This window comes from Herpailurus yagouaroundi, unplaced genomic scaffold (assembly GCF_014898765.1).
Source record: "Herpailurus yagouaroundi ecotype Mexico unplaced genomic scaffold, PumYag 193, whole genome shotgun sequence".
Taxonomy (NCBI): domain Eukaryota; kingdom Metazoa; phylum Chordata; class Mammalia; order Carnivora; family Felidae; genus Herpailurus; species Herpailurus yagouaroundi.
In genome coordinates this window covers 4,457,158-4,480,094 of record NW_024412424.1, presented here as the reverse complement: position 1 = coordinate 4,480,094, position 22,937 = coordinate 4,457,158, and the positions used below count along the sequence as shown (strand labels likewise).

The 22,937-nt window shown below is 44.4% G+C and overlaps 1 protein-coding gene across 1 annotated transcript in view; it reads right to left on the bottom strand.

Moving 5' to 3' along the window:
* SACM1L (SAC1 like phosphatidylinositide phosphatase) overlaps positions 1 to 22,937 on the bottom strand; it is a 59,433-nt gene that overhangs the window by 23,725 nt on the left and 12,771 nt on the right. Inside the window, exons 2-9 of the mRNA XM_040445106.1 lie at positions 20,011 to 20,108; positions 17,265 to 17,339; positions 15,909 to 16,036; positions 13,095 to 13,244; positions 10,108 to 10,167; positions 9,158 to 9,191; positions 3,612 to 3,713; positions 793 to 878 (exon numbers count right to left, since the gene is read on the bottom strand). Coding sequence (XP_040301040.1) covers positions 793 to 878; positions 3,612 to 3,713; positions 9,158 to 9,191; positions 10,108 to 10,167; positions 13,095 to 13,244; positions 15,909 to 16,036; positions 17,265 to 17,339; positions 20,011 to 20,108 — 733 coding nt within the window. The remainder of the gene's footprint in view (positions 1 to 792; positions 879 to 3,611; positions 3,714 to 9,157; positions 9,192 to 10,107; positions 10,168 to 13,094; positions 13,245 to 15,908; positions 16,037 to 17,264; positions 17,340 to 20,010; positions 20,109 to 22,937) is intronic.

Genomic DNA, 22,937 nt, shown 5'->3' with positions numbered 1-22,937 from the left:
TGTGAAAATATGAAAATACACACACACACACCTGTCTCAGCTAACTTACTGTCTCAGCTAACTTACTGTCAGGGGCGCGTGTGTGTCACTGACTACAAAGGAAAAAAATTAAATACAACCTACAACCATGAAAGAGTCCGTGAACTTGCCTACTCCCCAAGTTCCTATTTTGTAGGAATGTATTCGGAAAGGACTTTTTCTCCTTGGTTTTATGTACCTGGTCCCTGGGCAACAAACAGTTCTGTTTCCCCTAAACTCTAAAATAAATCAATTTATCTACAAGTAAAACTTAGTAAGTTATGTCTTACAGAATATGGTATTATGATAAAACCAGAAACTGCTTTATTCATTCCCAAATGAGTAGTTCATGAACCTGTGAATAGCCTGAGCCACTGCTGTTCCTCTGGAGCAGCAAATGACCCATGACCCCACAAGGAGACAACAAGAGACAGGCTGTCCCACGAAGAAGTGCAGGGTGGGAAAAGCCATCACACGGGCAGGGGCCCCATCACCAGCGCCTTGAAGTCTGGAGGGTGGGGCAGACAGGCGGCTCCCTTCCGTAACCTTTGAATCTCCTCCCCTCCCCTCTCCTTCGGGACTCAATTCAAGGGCAGGTGAGTGCCAGGTTAATGGAGTAGCTTGTACTGAGTGAACTTTTTCCACATTGTAGATGGTGCCGCTTTAAAAAGCAGCAAGGAGGAGGGCAATTTCAACAACAGTGCAGAAGATTACGATCCAAGCAAAAGCAGCAGCTGGCGGGCTGCCTCACAGACACATCCACTTGCCACTTGCCTGCACAAAAGAAGCCCTGCTCCCATTGTAGTGCACAATTTGCTCTGTTTCTACAAAGTTGGCTGCATGGCCTTCAGAATCAATTCCTGAATTGGAAAAAAGTTAAAGTTAACGATATTTATGACGTAAGAAACACATCCAGTTTAACTTGGAAGGAATTAAGTCGACTCTAGTTAGTGAGAAAGTACTTGTAAAAATAAATTTCAGACATACACATGGTCCATGATCAGAAAGCTACCAGTGGCTCACTCCTCTGAACAGGCTTAAGGGGGGTATTAACGACCGATCAATAAACAGGTGAAGTGGGTCACTAACGTGTCAGTTGTTTGTACATACACAATTCCTCTAAAACAGCGTCCTTCAAACTTGAGAAATATTTTCAAGAAAAAATAAATTCTCTGGGGCACCAGGGTGGCTCAGTCAGTTGAGTGTCCAGCTTCGGCTGAGGTCATGATCTCACAGTCCGTGAGTTCGAGCCCCATGTCAGATTCTGTGCTGACAGCTCAGAGTCTGAAGCCTGCTTCAGATTCTGTGTCTCTCCCTCTCTCCCCGTCCTTCCCCTGCTTACACTGTCTCTCTCTCTCAAAAATAAATGTTAAAAAAATTTTTTTTAAAGTCAAATTTTCAAGGACCCCTGAAAGTATATACATAGATCCCAGTTTGAAAAATACTATTTTGAAAGTTAAAACAGCAAATGCAAATGTGGGTCATCAGGTTGACAGTATTTCATTATAATAATGCAAAGGGTCCAACAAACATTTACAATGATTTTAATTATCAAAATGAAAACACAATACCTGAATGGTGCTAGAACCCCTGTAACTTCATGAACATACCCACAAAGCCTAGTTTGAAAACCATTGCTCCAAAGCGTTTAGTCTTGACATCAGTTACTCCATCCAATTACCTGAAACCTTCCTGTACAATCCTGTTTACATACGCTATTTTCATTATGAAAAGCTTGTAAAGGCAACTTTCAAGCTAGTCTTGAACTCAAATTACCAAGTTATCATTAAGAAATCAATAGATTTGGGGCGCCTGGGTGGCTCCGTCGGCTGGGCGTCCGACTTCGGCTCAGGTCATGATCTCACGGTTGGTGAGTTCGGGCCCTGCGTCAGGCTCTGTGCTGACAGCTCAGAGCCTGGAGCCTGCTTCGGATTCTGTGTCTCCCTCTCTCTCTGCCCCTCCCCTGCTCATGCTCAGTTTCTATCTCTCAATAATGAATAAACATTAAAAAAAAATTAAAAAAAAAAATCAATAGATTTTTAATCACCTCAGATATTTCCTAATATCCTATCGGATCTATTTTTAACCACCTCAGATATTTCTTAATGTCCTTTCTATTTGATCTATTTATCAAACAACATTTTGAGGTGAGGTAGCTGTTTTTGTTAATATTGATGGGGACAAAATTACTGAATCAAATTAGCAGTGAAATGCTTTCTCAACACTTTTTCTTTTTCTTAAGATTTTATTTTTCAGTAATCTCTACACCCAACACGGGGCTCGAACTCATGACCCCAAGATTAAGAGTCGCTTGCTCCACCGATGAGCCAGCCAGGCGTGCCTCCCGGCTTTTCAATTTTTTTTTTTTTTTTTTTTAAGAACTCAATACCTGCTAAAATTACTTGTCAGAAGCATCGTATACTTGGTTCTTTCCGTAATTCCCATTACGGAATATTTTTAGAAATGAGAGTGAGGTCGGTGTGCATGGAGGGGGTAGGGTGCAGGGAGGGAGGGAGAGAGACAGAAAGGGAGGCAGACCTTTATGAAAAGATTTCTAAGATATATGGATTTAAAAAACAGAAAAAAACAAGGTGCAAGAAAATGGGCAGAGCATACAATCAATGTCTGTAAGAGGAGAAGGAGAACATACAACCGTAACAGCGTAAAAATGATCTGGAAGGATAAACAGGAACTAACAACTGATTGGCTGGTAGTGGAGGAACATCGAGTGGATGGGCTCAAAAAACGAGAAATGTTTTTTGCTGCATATATGCGTATACTTTTTGGTACCTGAACTATGTGAATACATTACTTACTCAAAAATTTTAATTCAACATACGTCTCCATCCAAAACAATCTACTCAGGAAGGAGTCGCTAACTCCAATTCTGGTTCTGCGATCTTGGCCAGGTCACTTACTAAGTGCCTTTCTTCTGCTAGTTCACCCGTAATAAGGGAATAACCTTGACAACTTCCTGGCCTAAAACTTCTACAATTTATCTAACGGTCCATAGGATTTCATCCCGATATAGCCTGGCCTATAAAAAAAAATAAATAAGTAAGACGAGTCAGAGAAACTCCTTTTCATAATGTCCCTAATTTTCAAGGGAGCTTTTAAAAGCTGGGTTTAAGCAAATTAGCATGTTGCTAGTACAAGCCCTAGGGGCTAAATGCTCAGAAAGCAAATCTTTAAAGCTGCAGGCATAAGGTCAGAGGTCTAGCTTTACGCATGCAAAGGAGCCAAGAGCAATTAAGAGAAAATACTTTCTGACATGAGTTTAGGTTACTGAGAACTACTCAGAGTCCAGCTGGCTTTCAGACATCCGGCAAATAACATGAACAATTCCTCTCAAAGCGGTAAGAAGCAGCCTACAGGGTCTCATTAACATCTCCGCTGTAACTGCAGTAGCTGGGTTAAAGCACAGAAGACCTACCTAACTATTATAATGAAGCAGGAGATAAATATTTAGTGAGGCTATCAAATGATAATGGAAACAGAATACGAAAGGTTACATGCGAGTCACCGTAGGACAAAACACGGATGAGGGACAGAGACCACCGGGTACTGAATCACGCTGACAAAGTGAACCTCACCTCTTACATAATAGCGCACACCAGCTCTGAAACAACTCCTCCTCGAGATGAGAATCCAATCAAAGTATTTTCCGTTAATAGAACACGAGTGCATAGTAATAACTTAGCTCCATTAAGAAAAATATAACATTTACAGAAATCGTATGCATTATTTCCAGGTGACATTTGAGTCTATTTACCCCAGCCAGAACGCCTCCATCTTTAGGAGAAAAAAGGGTGAAAAATATGCATTCTTTTGGCGTTCTTCGTGAATATTCATGAGCCTTTAGCACTGTGCTATTCAACTGTGAAGTTTGGTCAAGTCAGCAAGCCTATATACAAGGACATACAGACAGTATGTTTAAGTGGTTCACTACACTGTTTCTATTTAAATAATATGATTTCCTTTCCCTGCTAGCCTCAGCCGCTTTCTAAAAGTAAAGTATTACCCACATCACCAAAAAACCTACCCTGAATGAAAAACATAACTTTAAAATAGTTTTGCCTTCAAGTAAGAAATGGGAAAAAAAAAGGGGGGGGGGAGGGGGGACCTGGCTACTGCAATTTGAAAGAAAAACAAAAATACGTCATATCCGTTAATGACGAATATAAAGTACCCACAACGGTAAGCCCGTGAAGATTTACAGATCAAACTGTGAATTAAGGATTATCCACCAACACACTTTGACTCTACTTTTTCCTTGAAACAGGAAAAGTGAAACTGCAGATGGAAAACGAGCAGCTCCCTCAAAAGCTTTTCCTAACATAAAAACTGTGTCCCCAACAGACCCGGCAATGGCACGAGCTGGACACTCGCCCGCTCCCGCTCGGCCGTGCAGAGGCCTCCACCCCTGCAAACTCCCGAGGCACGGGCCTCTCCACCTCATGGCCAGGGTGAAGGAGCTTCTGGAGAGGGCGGACCTCTTCCGTTAAAACGGTGTTATTAGGAGATACAATAAAGAGAAAAAAATACACAGTGTATCGAAGTATTTACAAAAACAGCCACGTCTGGGGAGCTACTGCTTCAGGGACAGAGGACTTGCGGTTGGGCTGAAGGAGATGGTCTGATGCTCTTGGTGCCTCATTGTGAATGAAATGCCACTTACTGAACCGTATGCTTAGAATTGGCCAACACGGCCGATCGCAGTGAAGGATGTCTGAGCGTCACAAAAACCATCACATACATGCACACGCCCACCCACGCGTGTGCCCCCAGCACCCCCAAGCACCCAGAGCGGTCAGTCACCCCCCTGCATCTAGCTCCCCTGCGTCCCGCCCTCCAAGTGAGGACCACCACCCACTCAGCCCCATCACTCCCTCGCTGGTCTTTCTAGCTCTGCACCGAGCAATCTGTGGTTGAGGCGGATCGTTTTTAACCCTTCTCACATAAAAGGAACTCTCCTGCGTATGCTCTCCGGGCTCGCCGTATCTGTTCCACGACACGCGTGCGGCTCGCTTGCTGCTACGGCCGTGTTCTATCCACCGCGTGCCTACTGGCCGCACTGGCTTGTCCGTCCTACTGTCCAGGCTGCTTCCGGTTCTAGCTGGCATCGGTGGGGCGGCAGACGTCCCTGCACCCGGACGTGGGGACGGCACTGCCAGGCCACGGGCTATACTTGTCATCTGATTGTATCAGGAAGTGCCAAGTTCTCTAAAGGACGACTCTGACTCTTGGTCTCTACCAATGCTTCATCTGTCTGTACGGGTAACAGAAAGACAGGCTTCTTTCATCGTCTCAACGGCCTTATCTTCCTTCCTTCCTCATTTATTTGGGTTTGCCCCATGCTTCTTTTTTATAGGTAACACTTTCTTAACATGTAACTTGACTCAATAAATTATCTACGAACTTACTGTCCAACTTCAGAACAGTACCGAAACCCTGAGTCTAATTATCTGTTCCTTCTCCAACGCATCCAAGTATTTTCTTGCCCAGAAGTAAGCAGGCTCCGCGCTGTCAGCACAGACATGAGACATGTCGAGCCTGACGTGGGGCTCGATCTCACGAACCACGAGCTCACGACCTGAGCTGAAATCAAGAGTTGGACACTTAACCTGAGACACCCAGGCACCCCTTCATCCTGCCTTTTAATTTCACCACCCGCGACCGTGACTTAAGAATACACGGCCTGCTTATATTTGAGTTTTATAAAAAAGCACCACATTCTTGATAAACTTCAGCCCTTATTTCCACCAGTAGGTTCCCGAGATTCATGCTGGGACCGCGTGAGCCAGTAGTCCCCTCCTCCTCAGTGCCCTGCGCCATCTGTGAGGACCACACTGCGAAAGCCCTAACTCTTCTCTGACGGAACTCACGTTAGGTTAGTAAGTGGTGCTGTGAACACTCCCGTAAACACCTCCTGGTATAAACCTACTGGGTAGGCACAGGGGAAGTTCTGGTAAGTCCGCAAGAGAATGGTGAACAAACAAAATGATGGTACTGAGGGACACGAGCGGTATGAATTCCTAATGATTCATCCCTCTCTTTGACCTGATACCATCAGACGTAACACTGACTCATCCTGAGCTCCCAATTCACTTTTCCTTAGAACCCACAGCACCGAACAAGAATCCGAGGCAGTATTTATTCTTTCCCTCATTCACCCATTCCCTATTTCGGGCCAGGGCACAAAGATGAGTCAGACAGGAGCCTGCCCTTAGAGAACTAAGCGTAGCATAGAATAGGACGGACTGCTTTACGAATCATTTCCTCTGATTACAAGACAAATCTACACATGCTTTAGAAAATCCAGAGAGCACGGAAGAAACGAGAAAGTAAAAATCATACAGCATCTCATCACCATGATGTAACTTCTACCACGTGAGTACATTTACTTCCTTCCGGTCTTTACCAGTGAGTTCCGCCCAGGGCCATCCACTGCCACTTGGGTGCCCAGGCCACACTTTCTCAGCCTGCCACAACCCTCTCTCGCTCCACTCACACCACTGTTTCCTGTTCCTCTGGGGGAATGAGAGCCAGGCCCACAGGCTCCCACCACACCTGTCTGCCAACTAGCATCCGCGTACACACGTCTGCTTCCCACCCACAATGGCAGAGGGCCCGGGCACCAGCCTCCACCTGTCACACGCTCACAGACATCACTGCAGCGTGTGACTGTGCTCTCACCTTCCGTTTTCCCCTTCTCCAAATCCTTCTCATCGGCATCTGGTAACATCTCCCATTTGGGGGGGAGGGTGGGGGAAGCAGGTACGTAAGGTCCCTCTCGAATGCCCGTATTTGACCAACCAGCACCCGATGACCCCCGTGCCTGCAGACGGTCTTCTCACTTGCTTCGGGGACCCCGCGCTCACTTGCGTGGTCCCCTCTTCCTCACTGGCCTTGGCTGCTTCATTTTCATTTCTCCCGCCCTTCGCGCTCCCTCACACTGACGCCCCCACTCCACAGGCCCTTTGTCCTCACTGAGGCCTACAGTCCGTGGCTCTAGCATTTCCTCGCTCTCTAGAACTCCCTCCAGGCCACCTTCTCTGTTTCTCCAAGACCTTTTCTCTTCTCTACGCGTATTCCTTCGATCAGCTCATCAGCTTTGTGGCTTTTTAAATGCCGTCTGTGCCCAGAGGACTGTCAAATTTATATCTCCAAACGTGAACTTCCCTCGCAGAGGCCAGTCCCTGAATCCATCTGCTTCCATGACACCCCTACTTAGAAGCCACACAGACCTCAAGCTCAGCGCGTCCCAATGGGACTCTGGACCCTCTGGCCTCCCTCCCGCCTCCAGGCTCTTCCACACTCCAGAGGAGGGCTCCCTTCCACTTACTCTGGCCATGGACCTCGGATTCATGCCAAACCCCCTTCTTGCATTCCCCACGTACAATTTGTCAGAAGGTTCTAGAACCTGGCCACCTCCACCAGTGTCACTGCTACGGTCCTGGTCCCGGGTACCACGACCTCTCACACCTGGATTACTGCAACTGTCTTCCAATTATCCCCTGTATCCTCCCATGGCCGCCTTTGGCCTGTTCTCTGTCTCCGTCACAGTGACCGTCTCACCATGCCAGTCCTCTCGGCGAATCCCAAGTTTCTTGTCATGGTTACACTGCAGACAAAGCGCACAAGGCCGGGCATAACCTGGACTCGGCTCCTCCCCCAAGAGGCTCCCACCTCCCCCTTTCCTGCCTCCAGGCCTCTGTTCCCGCCTATCTCTCTCCATGCATGTCAAACACTGAAACTGCGTTAAACAAAGGCGAATTTAAGGCTTTAGATTTAAAGCTAAACAAACAGATAGGCTGTTTCTAAAATCACCCAGAAAAAGTAATCTCATCTGATGTTGCTGTCCATCTGTCCATTCACAATCTCATTTTAGAAACACACACACACACACACACACACACACACACACACACACACACAACTGTCCCAAATCCCTAAAAGCACTACCTAGATATGTTGCTTATTTCAGTTTTAGGAGAACTTGGAAATATTCCAGGGAAGGGGAGGGGGCACAGACACCGAGTAAACAAGAGCTTTCATCCCCAGAGTTTCTGATTTTTATTCTCCCACAACTGTGAAAAATGTTTCCTCCAACTTTTTCTGCTTTTCTTTAAGTATAACAAGAATAATTTAAAGACATCATATTAACGTAATGAGCATATAAACCACAGACTGTTTCCTTAGTAAACTTCTTGGGGGTACCTGATACAAAGATCACCTCCGTTTCTGCAGGGAAATCACAGTGCTGACTATGGGCACTCAGTGGCAGACTTCTCCTTTAACGGCAGCTCACTCTGCTTCCCTATTTTAATCCTGATGTCGCTGGCAAGTTTTTAAAGTGAACCAACAGGGTGTCCGGGTGGCGCAGTCGGTTAAGAGTTAAGCCGACTCTTGATCCTGGCTCAGGGCATGATTTTGCTGTTCCTGCTACTGAACCCTACATCGGGCTCTGCACCGACAGGGTGGGGCCTGCTTGGGTTCCTCTCTCTCTGCCCTTGCCCCGTGAGCACACACTCGCTCTCTCGCAAAATAAGTAAATATTAAAAAAATATAAAACGAACTTACAATTGGATACTCATGATTAATTCTGCATGTGCGCAGACCTTCCCCGGTGAGCATTATTCTTTGTGTAGCATCTATTCTCACAGATTCGTTATTTCGCATAACCAATATAAATTTTCATGTTCGTTCTCCTCTCCACATCGCTGGTCACCCTAGTTCCTCAATCTAACTCTTTTAAGGGGAAGGGGAAGTCTTCCTTGTAATAGCCAGGCTCAAACTACTCTTTGAACTACTTCGTTTATTGGGACAGAATCGAATGAAGACAAAACAAAGTGTGCGTACTCCTTCTTTAAACCGCCAGCCCCAGAATTCTTGAACAGAGAGAATAATTCAGTCTAAAGAGCTCATTTAAAAAAAAAAAAAAAAAGGGGACCCATGTAAACCACTATTCTAAGATTTTTTTATGTTAATGGCGGTTTGATTTTGTTATCAAAAGCAATTTCTATTAATTCTAAAATGCTTTCCTCATACAACTGGGATTGTTCCTAAATCTGCCCCATGAAAAATACTGACATAAAGACTGCCACATTAACCGAGGAGCGACGCTATGTAAGGATACAGCCATGTAACACGGGAAGAGCAAACCGGTGGACCTGAAATGAAGAGACACATTACATTTAGGAATAAATATGCTTTCAAAATAAACAAAAAGGTGCTACATAAAATGTTTTCATACTATACAAAAATATTTGCACGTCACGGAGGTAACATGCAAATACAACCAGGTATGAAGCTTATGGATAACTTTCTATTTAAAGAAAAAAAAATGTCTCTAATGTCCCCTTGTCTTTTCAATTAAAAACGTTTAAGAACGTGATACGATCATTTGGGCCTAAGTGTGCAGATTCTGGAACGCTAAAAAGCTACGTGAAGCTGCAGGAGGTTTATCCCCCTTCCCATTCTCTTTGCCGAGGACGACTCGACTGCTCCAGGGAAAAGAGACACCCCTGCTAACTGCTGGAAGCTCATACGCCTCTTCCAAAAAAGCACAGCAAATGCCAAGAAGTAAAGACACTGGGCAAACCTATGTACCCAGATTCAATATGCTACGCTTCCTGGCTGGGCTTCCCTGTTCACGCCGCATGTGCACGAACGAAGGACAGAGGAAGGTGACATCTGTGCGTGTCTCTCCTGGATGACTGAAGACCAACGCAGAGCTCTCACTTTCCCAGGGACCTCCTGGGGCCCCTCACTTCCCACCACTCACCCACTGAGGCCCATTCTCTCTCTCTCTCTCTCTCTTTCTCTCTCCCTTACTCATAGAAAGCAATGCATTTTTATGCAAGTATTTTTTCTCTTTTAAGGCTTCTGTAGGAGATCAGAGTAAATTAACTGGGCTTCTTCAAACCAGAAAATGGGAGGGGGTAGACCTGTCAAAGGTTGTAAGTTATAAAGTGAGTTCAATGAGAAGTGTTTACTAAAATCCCTGGTGATTAGGCAGCCATTTTGTAATACGTATTCAACTAAAACTTGGACTACGACAAGCGAGTTTTATCTAGCAGACCTCACCTCTGGCTGCGCAGAAAGTTCTCTTAGAAGATGACCATTCCATACAAACCGCTGATCTGCCTGAGAGAGAAGATTTAAAATTAATAAAATGTCTCCTGCCAACCTGAGTTTCTACGGAGAGAAAACTATGAAACGATCTATGTCTCCACCTGGTGGCTACACGCAGGTCTCGTTGACCGGCCAAGCAGAACCTCCCCTCAAATCCGCCCCTCCTCGGGGTATCTCAGGTCTCCCCAGCTCAGGCCAACGATGGGGGCCCAGAGAAAAACCCATGCGTCCTCTGGAATCTGTCCTTCTCTTACCTGTAGTCAACTGCCAAGTCCTCCTAAATCTTCCCAATCCACCCTATCTCCTGCATCTCTGCTCCCACTGCCCTGGCCAACACTGGACTCCAATCTAACTACCACAACAGCCTCCCCCACCCCACCTCCAGCCTCAGCCTTGCCCTCCCCACCCTTCCCTCCGCATGCTGCCGGGCAGGAGCTCTCGAATGGGACCCGTCTCCTGGCTGCTGGGAATCCTTCAGTGGCTCGCTGTCCCCCTGAAGAACAAACCTCTGCCAGCCCCTCCGTCAACTCCCTGAGGGCATCTCTGGCCACTCTTTCAAACGATTAATGCAGAAGAGGTCCCCTCAGCAACACAGTGGATTAACTGATTCTCTCCATTCTCTTTACAAAACACAGCGCTGGCACCGTCCCTGCCCCTCTACAACGGAGTCCCCGGGAGGCGGGGGGTGGGGGTGGGGGGCTCTGGCAGTCAGCCGCACCCAGCCTCGCTCAGCACACACCTCCCAGGTTCGGGCGTGTGCCCCAATCGCCGTGTGCCCGCTGTACCTGTTATTCATCGTTACAAAATTAACTAAATGTCTTACACATCAAGGAAACAGGGCTTAAGAACAAACCACTTTTTACATATGTACGGCTGAACGATACGGAATTGAAAGTGGTAAAAGGCAAGCTGCTAAAATAATGCTGCTGTCGGATCCAGAGGAGCGGCAGGTAGAGAAACAGAATCTACAGGATTCTGCCAACAGATCACTCTGCGGGTGTCCGAACCTTTACAGACTCAAACTGGAAAGTGGTAAGGATGTACTTTACGCGGGAATCGAGGAACCCCAAATGAAGAAAAGCTTATAGTCCTATATGAAAAAATTGACCAGGGTAAAATTTTATGTTTTAAGTCAGATACAATGTTTAAGGTCTATATGGCTCATCTGTCACTTTCACGATTTCCTGCGTTGACTTTAACGGAGTCTGAGTAGCTGACAAGTTCACGTCCCAACACGTGAGATGGCTTCCCTCTCAGTTTCGCAACAGTACCGCCACCATCCCCACCTGGAACCCTCCCTCTCCCGCTGTCCCCTGACCAACAAGGCCTATTCAGCAATTCAGCGTCCGCTCAAGAGTACCTTCCTTTGCAGTCATCCCCAACTCTGGGGGAGTAGACCCAGGGAGCCACCCCATTTTGGTACATGGCTCCATGACAGCTATGGTTCCTTGTTCTGTGACTGCCCGGACTTGTGCTTCCCCAGGAGACTGCAGGCTCCCACGAGGGGCGGTCCTTTTCCCTGTGTCCCCACTGGCTGGTACAGTGCCTGGTACACAGCAGGCATCCCAAGACATTTGATAAACAGATGGAGAACGTGACAGAGCAACTCCTTCTAAAAGCAACAGCCTCTTGGTTACAAGCCAAATTTCACGATTGCTTAGCTTACATCTAAATTTGCATCCAAGCCTACATACGATTTTACTAGATTAGAATATAATATCTTAGAAGAGCCAACTAAAATACTGATTTAGTCTGAACTATATGAAATTCTCATTTTTACTGGTCAAAAATGATCAATTACTGGCAATTTCATATGGTCTAACCTAACAGGTAAGACAGCAACCTTTTAAATTCTGTCTGCTCTCTAAACACATCTAAGGTTCATTAATAAAAAAAAAAAAAATCAAGGCAGCAATTATCCAGGTTCCTGAAGAGCAGGAATTTTAGGTTGATATCATTTGAGACCTACTTTTAAAGATACACTCAGGTTAAAAAATTAAAGGCAGGGCGCGCCTGGGTGGCTCAGTCGGTTAAGTGTCCGACTCTTGATTCTGGCTCAGGTCATGATCTCATGATTTGTGGGATCAAGCCCCACGTCAGGCTCTATGTGGAAAGCACAGAGCCTGCTTGGGATTCTCTCTCTCTCTCTCTCTCTCTCTCTCTCTGTCCCCCCCATGTACGCACTCTCAAAACAAACATTAAAAAAGAATTTTCTTTAAAAAGGCAAAACAACAAAAAAACTCCACCTTAAAAAGGTACTTTTCAAGCTCTTAAATCAGTAAGTTCTTACTTTTCTAGTTGCAAAAACTGCAAATGACACCACTGCAGCAAGAACGCTGCCTGCTGGAACATTAACTTTATAATATAATTATGTTGTTAACATGAACAACCGTTCTACTACCCAACATTGAGAGCCAGGAAACTACCAACAGGTCTGTTTAGACTGGATTTCTGAATACTTTACACCGGTGGTTCTCAATCCTGTCTGCGTAACACGTTCAGATTCTGGGAGCCCGACTTTGCTATTGTGGTGGATACTGAGAACGTGGTATGTTTTCAACCCCACACAGGATCCTGACACAGCCAGGATTGAGAAAAATCGATAAACATTTTTACGGATGAAATAGAGATATGCCCCTTAAAAAAAAACAAAACACCCCAAGGGGCACCTGAGTGACTCAGCTGGTTGAGCATCTGGCTCTTGATTTTGGCTCAGGCCACGATCCCAGGATCATGGGACCTAGCCCTCTGTGGGGCTCTACACTGTTAGCTGGAAGTTTCTCTCTCTCTCTCTCTCTCTCTCTCTCTCTCTCTCTGCCCCTCCCCCACTTGTGCTCTCTCTCTCAAACATTTTTTAAAAAAGAAAAGAACTCAAAAAATAAAAATAAACATTTTTAAGAACCCTATAATAAGTAAAAATAACTGAAGACAAAGCTTACCCTTTCCAAAAGACTCATTTCTTGGAATTCTGGGCTCGTGTTGGACAGCCGCTGCAAGGTGTGGGTCAAATCATATGTCGTTGAGAAGTAAAACCCATCCACATTCAGGACATGGTTTAACATCGCTAGGAAAGTTTTATTATCTTGTAACTATAAACAAAAGGGAGAAATATATCAGTCTGTCTCATACTTGAAAAGGAATCTGCCAGAAACATTAAGTGCGGCCCTGTTAACCGTCACCGGCATAAGGACTGGCAGGGAGGACGATGCTCACTGTCCCCCAGGACTGAGGCCACTTCCTGACACGGAGGAAGTTCGATAAACAGCGTAGGGTGTTGTTACCTTAGATGACTGGGTCGAACTCCTGCCCTCGGTATCCTTCAGTCTTTACTCTAAAGGGCACAAGTTATTTTAACACAATACCACCGCCTCAGGTTATGACCTCCTGCCAGACTTTTTGGAGACAGATTCTTTCCTCTTCGTAACACCCCTGCTGGGCTAGTGTTATTACCCTCATGTGACAAATGAAAAACATAAACTCATGAGAGGCCAAATAACACAGCGAGTAAATAACAAGGGAATAATAGCGTCCTCGTTCCTATGAAACTTCACTGGGCTGGAAGGGAATTAAATTCTTTTTTTTTAATGCAAAGATTTGAAAAAGAAATGTCCAGTAAAAATAATACTGATCTTTACTTTCTGATAATTATTTTAGCTGGCTTTCCCAATGAATATCCAGATTGACATTTATTTTTATCCTTGTTTTACAAGACAACTGATGTTTGGTAATGTTTGAGGACTAGCAAACGATTAACACGTTAATGTGCATGTTACAAAGCTACATACTACGGAATTTTTAATTTGGGCTCACACCTTTTTTTTTTTTTTTTTTTTTAAGAACAAAAGTTATAAGCCAATTATATGCAGTGAACAATGTGAAAATTAGTTGCACAGCCTGACAACCAAGTACAACAACAAGAAAAAATTGCTCAAGTCAATGGTATTGGGCTATTAAATAAATACAACCATTTTTACTGCCTTAAATACCATGCCTTACAGGAAACGAATATGTCAATATATATTAACATATTTAGTAAAAAAGAAATTTTAAGTTTACAGTATAGGAGCATATCCTACAGTCTGATTTAGTCAACAAGGCAGCAAGTGCTGGGGCTCATTTTTAGAAACGTCTACTATGGGAGAGTTACGTGTTACATGTTTTAGGATCTTACGTTTTCTTTTGGAAGCCAATATTTTTGTAATCTTGGGACTAAAAATACAAGTTAAAATTTTGAAAAAGTAAACACTGTAAATAAAATCACAGTTAGAAGACAAACACTCAGTAAGTGTCAATCTCTAAACATAGGACTGACTTAAAAAAGTAATTTTCAAGAACTAGAACAGGGTGATGACACTCATGTAATTTTTAAAAAAGACTTCAAGCAAAAATACTGTTTGAATATGAATACAGGCGATCTTGATTTTGCATGAGAGGGTGGGACTGTGAATGACCATGGGATCTTAAAGTTGATCACCTTAACCATCTTAATAATCAATGAGAAAAACTGTAATTGTGATATGAGCTTTAAAAATTTTTTACCAAAACATTAAAAACTCTCTTTCTCTAAGTTATAAATGTACAGGGAAATGAAAAAGTATTGAAGCTAATATTTATTTAGTACACTGTAATTTATTTATTTTTAACTTTTTAGTTTTACTTCCAGTAGAGTGGACACACAATGTTACAGTAATTTCAGGGCCACAACACGGTGAGTTAGTTACCCTGTAACTTAAAACATTAGAAACGATGCAAATTAAAAATGTTTTCCTTCTTGTAAACCATTGATCAAGAGCAGCTTGAAGGGTGCTTACCTTCTTCGCATAAACCTATGACGCAGAGTCTCTCCTCTACCTCTGGTCAACCGTCCTACACCTTTCCAAGTCTGAGCCCGCTCCCCACGCCTCATCCCTGCGCTCCCAACGTCACGGGACTCCCGGAGAGTTCCTTCCGGGTGAAGTTTCTCGCCGGCATCGCTTCCTCTGGGTCATCCTCAACCTTTTCTTCACAACAGCTTCCCCGCGAACATGGAGAAGTTCACGTTCACTAAGACTTCTGGCCGAGCGCCGAGAGCCTCCTCAAGGGCCGGCGTTCCCAGGGTCAGCCACATCCTCGCCACCCCTCTTATGTTCAACCCGAAATTCACCTCTAGAGTTGCCGCTTTTTGTTTCTTTGCGCTCCCATCTTTGCCGGACGAATCTGTCCGTTCATATACCAAGGTAACTGAAATGTATACCGCGCTGTTGGGGGGCTGTATTCCTACGCCACAGTAACTGCAATCTGGGCATACTGGAATCGCGCAAGGGGGGGCTGTTTGGGCATATACACACACACTTCTATTCACGTGTGTTAAAAGCAAAGAAAGCTTTCTCCGGACAAAGAGGGAATGAAATGGAGTGAGTGGAACTTCAAAGGCATCTCGTATTTTATTTCTTGGCAGAAAGGATATGAAGTTAAATCTGGCTGTTGGACAGAGATTCGTTTTCTGTTTGTCCTTTTCTATACATATGAAAGGTTATAATTTAAGAGCCTGAGTCAGTTAAAAAACATACAAAGGACTTTTAAAAAGTACATTTTATGGCTAGGTATAAAGGTATGTAGGGAAACCTCGCTCTCTGCACTGCTTAAATAATTAGGCTTAACAGAAATCCAAAATCCATCAAAATCCTTTGTTCTGCCCTCCCCTCCCCTCCCCCCCCTCCCCCGCCACGGTACTGCTTCCGGTTCTGCAATTAGTAGGTGAGTCCAGTTCTTACCTGAATATCAGTTAAGTGCAACATTGTCTTCTTATAAGAAAGGACGTCAAAATCTGTTGCTTTCCAGATTACATGATTGAAAAATTCACCTATTTTTGTCTTTTTGGTAATGACAATTAGATAATTACCTGCAAAAAGCAGAGCCAAACACACAGAAATATAAAATAGGCAACTCTAAAGCCAAAAGTAGCCTAACTCCTTACTGTTTAAACTCTAAAGGCTGGCAGGGCGAGACCTCACTGTGCCATACAGATAAAAAAGCCCATACGTCTTTTAAAAGGGATCTTATGATTTGTGACTAGAAAGAACAGCACGTTATTTAGAAAAGTGCCTACTGAAAGGTCAAACTGTTTCTCAAAGGCAGTGATCTTAACAGATGGAGAGTAAAAGACTTCCTTCTCTCTCTCGCCATCCCCAAGGCATAGAGGCTTCTGTTAATGCATTTCCCGGTCCGTAGCTAAACATCATGGGTCATGAGATCTGACCACAGCAGGATAGATAACGTCCCGTCTATACCACCCTTATCTCCTTGAAGTCATTATAAATGGCAGAGAAACGTACTGGGGCAATATAATCAGTCACTGCAACATCACAAAGGTGAACCGTCCAGAATTAAGAAGCCATCGCAGCACCGTGAACCCTAGCCGTGATCCTGGCCACCTCCTCCTCCCGCAAATAAAACAAACTAAGCTTTTACCATGAAATTAATTTTGAAGCTCTGTTCAAGGCTCTACCCACAAGTGCCCTTCCTGAAGTCTTCCTTGTACAACTCTCTCCCAGAACCAGTCACGCTGTACTGTGGTAATTCCCTACTTACATGCATCTCTCACTAGACTGTAAACTGCAGGACAAAAGGGCCCAGCATCTTCTCTAACTCAACCTCTAGCACGCTGCCTGACAGTATAGGAGTTTTTTTTTAAGTTCAATGAAACGGCATTTAGGTAAACAAAATCACTTTCCTTAGTAACTCAGAACCAAGTAATATTCTCCAACATCATGCACTATGTCATGTTCAACCTCGATATGGGACCGATGGTATAGAATACTCTGGTCCATCAGCACATGAAAATGTTTATTTAAGTACTCTTAGAATTTACGAGGAAAGGTCTAGTTGACTAAGGATTTCAGCTCTAGTTGAAATAAAACCAAAACCAAAACCGGTGGGTTGTTTTGTTCTGTTTAGCAGAACCTCAGGCTGATAAACGTAACCACCTGTCATTTGGATTATGTCACTTCTCGAAATTAATGACAAATATCTGACCTACATTATTGCCTAGAGCACAACGGGACTGTGCCTTCGTCTTCTACCGTGTCAGTTTAATTACCTTCTCCGCCCGTCTTAGCTTATGTTCTTACCTGCCACCAGATGGATTGTGCCCAGGATACCAAATATTGGTCTTGTGACAGCTGAAGGAGGAATATCTTTCTTGACTTTAAAAGAAAAAGAAAAGAAAAGAAAAGAAAAATCACAAAGAAAAAGCTCACTGATAGAAAAGGTAATTTAATCTGATTTCAGAAGTTACTTCACAATCAATACTGTGCTAAGGATTCCTAAGCACAATGATTTGTGCTAAGGAAGCAGGAGTCCTTCATCGGTGTTAGACCTCCATGTTGGCAAAATATGAAATCATATGTCCATGTGACATGTAAAGGCCTCTGCTGTCTAGAGGCAGGTGCCCAAAGTAACATGCTTCAGGATCCCCATCAGGTAAATCGTGGGATACTTCTACGGTCATTTTTCGACCAAATTTATTCAACCTCTTGCCAAAAACTTAAGTCCCTGTCTATTTAAGAGAGTTAGAAAGTTAATGGTGGGGGGGGCATGAATTTAATCTCAACATGAAACTAATGGGAGGCACAGACCTGCCCGTCCGCCTCTACAAATGTGGACGAGACCCAAGGGACAAGGGGACAAGGGAGGAAGAAACAGGTGCGCAGGGAGGCACCACCATTAACCGTGACTTTACCAATAACGCCCTTATTAGTAAAAGAGCATCTTCGATGATAGGGTTCATTTCATGATTATTCAACTTTCAGCCTGGGTGTTTCACAAAACACACCTGTAGAAGTCTAGGGAACAATGCCCCCGAAGCGGGGAAGGCCGGGCCTCCCCATCAAAGGACTGACTTTGCCACATCCACCTCTCTTCCCTCTGCCAGACTCACACCTCAGGGGCGAACAAAGGAGGCGAGGCCTACAGGGAAACACAGCTGTTCCCAGCTTCCTTCAGGGCCGGCCATGGCGGGGGCTGCCCAATGTTTCCTCCAGTCCTAGTTTAATTACCATCCTAGAACTAACTCATTCTGAGACACCGCTGCCAATCCGCGTCCTGTTATCCTGAACAAAGTAATTCTGAATAAGGTCTGAGATTCACCTCTGTTTCTCTGTGATTCAATTTACTCAGCAGTGCCACAACGACCAAACATGACAAATGGGGCAGTGCACCGAAAAGCTTAGAGAAAATCCTGAATATACAGAGATCATCGGATAAACTTAAGGTACTATTGATTGATGGAGCTCTAAGTTACATTAACTGGAGTACAAAAGCAATAAAACAGGTAATTCGCAAGAATACACGTTAGTTTTTCATGGAGGGAAAGAACAAACAAACCCCTCTTTTCATGGCAATGGTCTAGATTCCCAAAAGTTAAAAAAAGAAAACAAAACAACAGGAAACAACTAGCAGAGCGAGCGTGAGTGAGTCAGCCCCTCATCACCACTGGCTTCAGGCCCAAGTATCTCCTCATGTCTACTGATGACCGCTCGGTGTCCTTCCTACGTCCAAGCTATTCGTGACCTTCAGCTTTGACCCCTCAAATGGGTCTGTGGTCTCTACCTACAAAGAAATGTCACTGAAAGGTCAAAAATAATTGAAGTGAGACTGGCTGGCTCAGTCAGTTGTGTATCTCACTCTTGGTTTTAGCTCAGGTCATGATGCCAGGGTCATGGGATCGAGCCCCACATCGGGCTCCATGCTGACTGTGGAGCCTGCTTAAGATTCTCTCTCTCTCTCTCTCTCTCTCTCTCTCTCCCTCTCCCTCTCCCTCTCCCTCTCCCTCTCCCTCTCCCTCTCCCTCTCCCCCTCTGCCTCTCTCCCCTGCTCACACTCTCTCAAGAAAGCAGCTACCAGCTAATAGATATAGGTAATGCCAAATTATCAAGCGAAAACAGACCTCTAATTCCATCTGGTCAAAGAAAAACCATGGATGGTACTTATCAAAATAACCAGATAACCAAGGAAATAGAAATTTATGGCCATCTCCTTCTTATACTTTACTATCCTCTGTATTTTCATATTTCACTTTCTCCACTCAAAGGATATATACTGTTTACTGAACGCTTACTTTTTGGTTACTCAAATATCACACTTAAAAAACATACAGAGGACTCTGTCTAGAGGTGAATATTTAAACAACTGAAATATGACATTCTAAATGTGATACCACCTGGTACATTAGTCACCAAAATTATTTCGCATGTAATCAGAAATCAGTGTTCCATACAATCGGGAAAAAAATTGTTTTCAACACCCCAGAGAACCAAAACCAAAACCAAAACCAAAATATAACTGGAGAGACAGACAAGATATAGACAGACACAGCTTAGGAACACTACTTGCCTAAAATGTAAGTTTTAGTCAGTGACACATATCTAGGCATATATATATATATAATTTTCCACTTATTGAATTATCCTCATAGTCATGAATATTTTCAAAATCAGAAGCAGCTGTTAAATTTCCACACACTTAATGTTCAAACAACTTTCTTACACTCAAATACCCTAAATCTTACAGCTAGAAAGGAAGTAAGACATCAACAAAACCAATCCTGTTAGAGCACAGAAGAGGGAACGGGTCAAGAGATAATTATGTTTTTAAAGCCTTACAGATGGGAAAATTTTCAAGCCCATTCCTCCTTTTTCATGAAATGGAGGAAGCCTGACATGAATGCATAAAAATCAAACGAGGTGGCAGGGGTTAAAATGTGAGACGCCGCCGCAGCTCCGGCAGCCACACCCCTGCGGCGTTTACTTTAATGACCACACGGGCAACTTCGGTACAAAGTCCTGCCGGCCGCCTCTGCCCCTGGCTGTGAAATACCTGACAGGGTGACTTCTGTGGACACGCGATCGATGACAAGTACGTCATCTGCTCCGTCATCACAAGCTTCCACATAAAATTTTTCAGGTGTGATGTGCCTAAAAAGAAACGTAAAGCCATAAATACCTAAACCAGACAAAATGGAGACTTCTAAAAATAGGAGTACTTTTTAAAGAGCTACTTATTGTAAGAATTTCAGCAGTGCTTACATCCGACATCACACTGATTTCCTGGCTACCGAAGAATAGTTCTGCTGTCCTCACACATAAGGTGTAACTCTTTTCCCTTGTGTATTACGCTCAGGAGGTTGGGGGGGGGGGGAACCCCTGCTTGACTCCCACAAGAAAATCATAATAAATTCTTATTTATTATATCCAACACGGTGCAGAATGTAGCACGGTAGTCAGGACCAGTCTACAGAACCAGACTGTGTGCTGTGTGACCTCAGGCAAGTTACTCACCCTCTGTTCTTCGGTTCCCTTATTCATAAGATAGGGATCCTATCAGACAGCAAACAACACTGGGGTGAGGAGAAAATGAGCTTCTGTGAGAGGCACTTAGAATTACATCTGACACCTAGCAAGCAAGACGTATTAGCTAAAAATACTAAGAAACACATTAAAAAAAATTTTTTTTTAATGTTTATTTTTGACAGAGAGAGAGACACAGCATGAGTGGGGGAGGCGCAGAGAGAGAGGGGGACACAGAATCCGAAGCAGGCTCCAGGCTCCGAGCCGAACCCGTGAACCGTGAGATCCCGACCTGAGCCAAAGCCGGATGCCTAACCAACTGAGCCACCCAGGCGCCCCTTTTCCTTTCCTTTTAAATTCTACTTCCTCTATTCTGCTTGCCCTGCCCATGAAAAATCTTATACAAATCCATGCAACCATCACTGACATCGTCTCTCATACACAGATGGTGTGTAAACTATGTGGGATTACAGAAATGCCTCAGTGGTTCAGTTGGTAAAGCATCTAACTCTTGGTAGCAACTCAGGTCATGATCTCGCGGTTGTGGGTCTGCGCCCCGCATTGGGCTGTGATTCTCTCTCTCGCTCTTCCTGCATCTCCCCTGTTCGCATGCTCCCTCTCTCAAAATAAATAAACATTAAATGGGGTGCCTGGGTGGCTCCGTCGGTTAAGCATCCAACTTCGGCTCAGGTCATGATCTCGAGGTTTGTGAGTTCGAGCCTCGCATCAGGCTCTGTGCTGACAGCTCGGAGCCTGGAGCCTGGAACCTGCTTCGGAGTCTGTGTCTCCCTCTCTCCCTGCCCCTCCCCTGCTCACGGCTCTGACTCTCTCTGACTTTCAATAATAAACATTAAAAAAAAAAAAAATTTATATATAAAAAAAAAAGCTATGTGGGATTACAGAAACTGTACTGACCATTACTGACTGCAAGTTCTCAACCTTTAAGTAGCCAAACACAACTTACATCCTTTTATACTTCATCTATAACCAACTTTTTAATATTAGGCTAGTTTCCTCCATCGGATGGGGGGGGTGGGGGGAAGTTGCTAAGGGAATGAATATCACTCAATTTTAATACAGATTAAGCAAAATGCAACAAAGAAGACAAATCTGCCTTAAAAACGGCAGTCTTCAACTCAAACGAAATACAGCAGTTCCTTCCTTGGCCTGATGCTGAAGAGCGTTCCAGTGGGTGGACACATCACAGCTTCTTTACCCATTCACTTGCCGGTGGACATCTGAGCTGCTTCCGGTTTGGGATATTCACAAAGGTTCCATGAACATCCTACTACAAGTCTAAGGCAGACGTATCCTCCCCTCCGTTTCTCCTGGGTGACTGCCTAGAGGTGGAATGTGGCTGGGTCTCAGGGGAGTTGTGGGTTTGACTCGTACGGAGGGGGCAAGGAAGGCGGTGCCGGCACGAGGAAAACTTTCCAGGGTGAGGGAGGTGTCCGTTATCTTCAGACTGGGGATGGTTTTGTGGGTATAAAAATACGTCCAAACGGATCAAACCGTACTCCTGAAATATATGGAATTTACTCTATATGTCAGGAAACTTTGTACTTCCAATAAAGCTATTAAAAACAAAACAAAAAAAAAAGAGAGAGTCCTGAAACCAACCAACAGGACTATGACAAAGTTCCGGACAATCTACTCACAGGGTAGTCACCTAGTCTTAAATCATCGAAACTAAACCAAACAAAACCAACACACCAGTCGTTACCTGCAGATGTTTTGTGCAAATGTAAGTCGCCCTCTAAGAGTAATTCAAGAACTTTACTGAAGACCTAACCATGTGGTAAGTATTACACAAGCACAAGTGACTAGGATGTGGGTAACAGAGTAAAAATAATAAATAGGAAAAAAATTAATAAAAAAAACAGACCTCAAAAGCAAGACTTCTTTATAAAAGCTTTCAAAGAGGGGCGCCTGGGTGGCTCAGTTGGTTAAGCGTCCGACTTCGGCTCAGGTCATGATCTCACGGTTCGCGAGTTCGAAATCCGCATTGGGCTCTGTGCTGACAGCTCAGAGCCTGGAGCCTGCTTCAGATTCTGTGTCTCCTCCCTCTCTCTGTCCCTCCCCTGCTTGCTCTCTCTCTCTCTCTCTCTCTCTCTCTCTCTCTCTCTCTCTCAAATAAATAAACATTAGAAAAAGAAGAAAAAAAGCTTTCAAAGAAAGTTCTGTCTGCAAAGCAGATGCCTTTCTGCGGAGCCTCACTCTTAAGAGTCCCCAGTCTCCACACTCTAAACCCTGTGATTGCCCGTGCAGCACGGGTGTTCTACCGCATTCTTTGAGGCTTAAACAGGCTTAGGACCTGAGAGAGCCCCGTGAAATACTTTCATACAATTGCTGGCGCTATCCTGAGACCTCCTGTCCCACCTCCAGTACCTGAGGAAAAACAAAGAATCTCTCCTCTGTGGTCTTAACTTTTAAAACAATGATTCCAGCACCGATAAG